Here is a 5,569-nt window from a genome sequence, read left to right on the forward strand (position 1 = left end):
TTCTTCTTGGACACATCTTCGTTCAATGGTGCGTAAAAGGAATATGTCAACCTTGCTCGTGAGGAAGTCTTGATCCAAAAAAAAGCCATGATCCGCACAATGGGTGGCGGTGGCCTTGGCGGCATGGGTGGCGGTGGCCTTGGTGGCATGGGTGGCGGCGCCATGGGAGGCATGGGTGGCTTCGGTGCCATGGGAGGCATGGGTGGCTTCGGCGCCATGGGAGGCATGGGTGGCTTGGGCGCCATGGGAGGCATGGGCGCACCTCCGGCTGCCATGGGAGGCATGTATGGCTTTGGAGCACCCTCTGACACTATGGCCGCCATGGGAGGCATGAGTTTCGCTACTCTTATGGGAGGCATGGGTGCACCTCCGGCCATGGGTGGAATGTCTTTTGATGTGCCTCCTCAAACACATTCCCGTGAAGATGCCGTTGAAGATCTTGCGAACACCGTCGGAGCTTCACGTGATGCGATGCGTGATGAGGATAGGGAGGAAGATTCATCTTCGGAGGCAGGAGAATCGTCTTCGGAAGACGAGGACGAAGACGAGGAAGATGTTTGATGTGTCTTTCATTTATATGTCTTGAACTTTACTTTGCATTTTGAATTTGGTTGGATGAACTTGTGGGTATGAACTTGTGGGCATGACTTGGTTGAAAGATGTTTATGACAAATTTTACATATTCATTGCATTTTGATAATTGTTTCAAACCCATTTTGTAGCTAAGTCGCGCGCGCCCGGCGAGTCGCGCGTGCTGTATTTTTGCGCGCTGCTGGGGCGGCGCGCGCGCTGCATTATAGCGCGGCTGCTGGAGCCAGCGCTCGCGGCCGCGCTAAACCAGCCGAAGCGCGCGCGGCAAACAGGTTTTTTGCACGCGGCGCATAGCGCGGCTGTTGGAGATGCTCTTAGATCATTAAATTGAGTGCCGCGCTCGTGCTCCGCGTGGACGGCAATCGCATCTTCTCCCTCCGATCTCTCATCGTACGCGCACGTTGGAGCTCTGCGATCTGTAGAGTTGACGCCATGTGACCCCTGCTCCAAAAAAGTGCCAGGCAGCCGTGAGTGCTTTGGCCCCTCCAGCCTTTGCTCCCACTTCGTCTTTCTCGTTTGGAAAGATATACTAGTACATATATTACGAGAATACAAAGCATTAATCACAGAACCAAAATGGCGTGATGTAATTTCGGCGGCTATTAATTCCGTGCATTACTAGTTTCCTCGGCAATTAATTTCTTTCAGCAATTTCCTGCTGGCTCGTCCTATACTCTCGCTCCATCTCTCTGACTCTCTCTCTCTCTCCTATTGGACGGACGGTCAGACCCCTTTTGCCTTAGCCCGTAAGTTTACGTGGAAATTGTGATTTTCCTTGGCCTGCCCTTCTTGGCGCATTGTTTCGTCCGTCTCGATAGTCGGAAGCTCTCTTGGGACTGACTTGGGAGGTGAGGTGAGACGGCGCGGCAGCAATGGCTCACCGGCTGCTTCACGGCACCCTCCACGCCACCATCCTGGAGGCCGACAACCTCACCAACCCCGACCGCGCCACCGGCGGCGCCCCCCAGATCTTCCGCAGGGTCAGTCACTCCCCTTCCTTCCCTCTTTGCACTTGCTGCAACCACGGCAGAGGGTAAGCAGAGTAGATTGCTTCCGTAGAATAGAAAACGAAGAGAAAATATCCCACTCCCTTCGAGCCCAGAGATCTGAAATCTTGCTCGGCAGCAGAGGAATTCTTGGTTTTTGTAGATGGAAGAGAAATTATTGGTTCCTTAAAGGAGATGCGAATTTTACGGCCTGCTGTTGGCTGCTAGTAGATTTGTTTCTTTGAATGCGTAGGAAGCTTGTCCGATTGGTAAAGAATCTTGTCTGGTTGCAGTTCGTGGAGGGGTTCGAGGAGACGATCGGGCGCGGCAAGGGGTCGACGCAGCTGTACGCGACCGTCGACCTCGGCAAGGCGCGCGTCGGCCGGACGCGGGTCATCGCCGGCGACCCGGTGAACCCGCGCTGGTACGAGGACTTCCACATCTACTGCGCCCACTTCGCCGCCGACGTCGTCTTCACCGTCAAGGCCGCGCAGCCCATCGGCGCCACGCTCATCGGCCGCGCCTACCTCCCTGTCCGGGAGCTGCTTGACGCCGGAGGCCAGGAGATCGAGCGCCGGCTCGACGTCCTCGACCCGAGCAAGAAAAAGATTCACCACGGGCCCACGATACACGTGCGGCTCAGGTTCTGCGACGTCACTGCCAACAGCCGCGAGTGGGGCGCGGGCCTCGGCGGCGCGCGGCACCCCGGCGTGCCGTACACCTTCTTCTCCCAGCGGCCCGGGTGCAGGGTCACCCTGTACCAGGACGCGCACACCCCGGACGCGTTCGCGCCCAGGATCCCGCTCTCCGGCGGCCGGACATACCAGCAGGGGCGGTGCTGGGAGGACGTGTTCGACGCCATCAGCGACGCGCGCCACCTGATATACGTCACCGGCTGGTCGGTGTACACTGAGATCACGCTGATACGGGACGGCTCCCGGCCGCGCCCCGGCGGCGACGCCACCCTCGGCGAGCTCCTCAAGCGCAAGGCCAGCGAGGGCGTGCGCGTGCTCATGCTTGTCTGGGACGACCGCACCTCCGTCGAGTCCCTCGGCATGACGTGGGGGTACATGGGGACGCACGACGCCGAGACGGCGGAGTACTTCCGCGGCACCGACGTGCAGTGCGTCCTCTGCCCGCGGAACCCCGACATCGGCAGAAGTGCTGTCATGGGCTTGCAGACTGCCTACATGATCAGCCACCACCAGAAGATCATCGCGGTCGACCACGACATGCCGGTGAGGGGCAGCTCGAACCGCCGCCGCATCGTCAGCTTCGTCGGCGGCCTTGACCTCTGCGACGGTCGCTACGACACGCAGTTCCACTCCCTGTTCAGGACGATGGACACGGCGCACCACAAGGACTTCCACCAACCCAACTTTGTCGACACGTCCATCACCAAGGGCGGGCCGAGGGAGCCATGGCACGACATCCATGCCAAGATCGAAGGTCCGGCCGCGTGGGACATCCTCTACAACTTCGAGCAGAGGTGGAGGAAGCAAGGTGGTGACAATGACCTCCTCGTCGATCTGAGAGCCTTGGCGAACCTGATCATACCGCCGTCGACCGTGACGTTCCCCGATGACCAGGAGGCATGGAATGTGCAGGTGTTCCGGTCCATCGACGGCGGTGCGAGCTTCGGCTTTCCTAACACCCCTGAGCAAGCTGCTCGATCAGGCCTTGTCAGTGGCAAGAACAACACCCTTGACAGGAGCATCCAGGATGCCTACATCCACGCGATACGCCGCGCACAGCACTTCATCTACATTGAGAATCAGTATTTCCTTGGCAGTTCATTCGCATGGAAGGCCGACGACATAAGGCCGGAAGAAATCGAGGCGCTGCATCTGATTCCCAGAGAGCTCTCGCTGAAGATTGTGAGCAAGATTGAGGCTGGTGAGCATTTCGTGGCCTATGTGGTGGTGCCAATGTGGCCGGAAGGTGCTCCTGAAGGTGGATCTGTGCAGGCAATACTGGATTGGCAGAGAAGGACGATGGACATGATGTACCATGACATTGCCATCGCACTTGAGGCCAAGGGGATTGACGCGAGCCCGAAGGATTACCTCACCTTCTTTTGCTTAGGGAACAGGGAGGTGAAGAGGAGTGGCGAGTATGAACCTGCAGATCGTCCATTGCCTGGGTCAGGCTATGAAAAGGCACAGAACGCTCGTCGGTTCATGATCTATGTTCACTCCAAGATGATGATAGGTACGCCCCACTCCACATGTGCATGAAAGTTTTGCGGTCGTTACCATCTTATGTGCACTTACATTTATTTATTTTCAGAAAAGAAGGATTATATGCACTTACATGACATTTCAATTTGCCAACATTTCTATCTTTTAAGCATACTTAGAAGATTTTTTGTTGTCGTTATCAAAATTCTAAATATACTATCAAAATTCTAAATATACCGCCATGTCTTGCTTGGTTCATTTTACAACAGAACATGTTTTCCAGACTCCAGTTCTCTGCTTTTGTCGTCACAGATATACCTGATATTGTAACGTTCAACCTACTGTAAACTGTCAGGACATGTCTCGTGTGGTCGAAGTCAAATTTGCTCTAACATTTAGTCTGCTTGATTCCCAGTTGACGATGAGTACATCATCGTCGGATCTGCCAACATCAACCAGCGATCAATGGACGGGGGGAGGGACTCCGAGATCGCCATGGGCGCATTCCAGCCGCACCACCTGAACACCAAAGGCCAGGTTGCCAGAGGGCAGGTCCATGGCTTCCGGATGTCGCTGTGGTATGAGCACCTCGGCATGCTGCACAATGACTTCCTCAACCCGGGAAGCCGGGAGTGCGTCCAGAGGGTGAACAAGATGGCTGACAAGTACTGGGACCTCTATGCCAGTGACGAGCTGAACGACGACCTCCCCGGGCACCTTCTCACCTACCCGGTTGCCGTGACGAAGGACGGCACGGTGACAGAGCTGCCCGGCGCGAGGTGCTTCCCCGACACGGCTGCTCCGGTGCTCGGAATCAAATCCAAACACCTGCCCCCTATTCTCACCACATAGGGTGCATTTGCAGAGTTGCAATCTATACAATGCTAGATGCTGCTTCTGGATATAGGATGCATTTTCAGCAGTGTAAGCTTGTTCTATTGTTGCTACCTCTATATGATGGTTCTAGTCAGAATCTATAGCTTATCATCTTGCCTAAAGCCTGAACATTTCTGCTGGCCCTAGCCCGTCTTGCAAGATGCATACTTGAGAGTACTGAAGCTTGAAGATTTGGCAATGCTTCATCTCAGATTTGACTGAATGCTACCTATAATTGCTAGTGTTGTGTCAACAATTGTTAGGGTTGATCTCTTCTCTCTTGGATACCCAGACTGCTTTCGGAAGCTTAACACATGGCCGATGTTTTTGACATTCTGAACCCTACTGCTTAGTCATACAGACTGTTTTTGACATTCTGAACCCTACTGCTTAGTCATACAGACTGACAACCGCTACAATTCAATAAGCAGACCATCTTATACGAAAATGATGTCGATGGTGGTAACTCAGCTGAATGACGATGTCCCGGCGCATAGCTGATTTTTATTTTGGAAGGCATGTAGCTGAAACTTTTAAGTAACCACTCTGTAATATATTTTGACAGCACTGTAATCTTCTAGAGTTTGCAAGATGCTACGAATCCGCTACGATTTTGTTTAATGCTAGGCATTGTTAAACTTTCAGCAGTGTAGTCTTATTCTTTGTTGCCAAAAAAGCCATAGCTTCACTAATCAGCTTATCTGAAACTGGAAAATTATATTGTTCATGGGTTGAAAGCCGGAGTTAAACTCTAGAAGGTTGAATATCCCCGTGTTCCTCACTAGCTCATGAATTCATGATGCATACTTATGAGTTAGGAGCACTGAAGTTTGAAGATTTGGGAATGCTTCATTTGAGGTTGGAATCATTAATTAGATTTACAGACTGAAGTTTGAAGATTTGGGAATGTTTCATTTGAGGTTGGATTATTTTTCT

The 5,569-nt window shown here is 53.3% G+C and overlaps 1 protein-coding gene across 1 annotated transcript; it reads left to right on the forward strand.

Annotated features, from left to right (window-relative positions):
- The first annotated feature begins 1,348 nt into the window (after window positions 1-1,348).
- LOC119341936 (phospholipase D alpha 2-like) lies at window positions 1,349-4,978 on the forward strand. Its single transcript, XM_037613780.1, has 3 exons — window positions 1,349-1,571; window positions 1,871-3,788; window positions 4,173-4,978. Exons 1-3 carry the CDS (start codon window positions 1,464-1,466, stop codon window positions 4,607-4,609), a joined length of 2,463 nt encoding a protein of 820 aa, XP_037469677.1. The 5' UTR covers window positions 1,349-1,463; the 3' UTR covers window positions 4,610-4,978.
- The last annotated feature ends 591 nt before the right edge of the window (window positions 4,979-5,569 follow it).

The sequence above is a fragment of the Triticum dicoccoides genome, chromosome 7B (assembly GCF_002162155.2).
Source record: "Triticum dicoccoides isolate Atlit2015 ecotype Zavitan chromosome 7B, WEW_v2.0, whole genome shotgun sequence".
In the NCBI taxonomy this organism is placed as follows: domain Eukaryota; kingdom Viridiplantae; phylum Streptophyta; class Magnoliopsida; order Poales; family Poaceae; genus Triticum; species Triticum dicoccoides.

Coding starts and splice junctions, on each gene's coding strand:
- LOC119341936 (XM_037613780.1), top strand. CDS start 1,464: ATGGCTCACCGGCTGCTTCACGGCACCCTCCACGCCACCATCCTGGAG. Junction 1,572..1,870: donor CCCCCCAGATCTTCCGCAGG/GTCAGTCACTCC, acceptor GTCTGGTTGCAG/TTCGTGGAGGGGTTCGAGGA. Junction 3,789..4,172: donor TCACTCCAAGATGATGATAG/GTACGCCCCACT, acceptor CTTGATTCCCAG/TTGACGATGAGTACATCATC.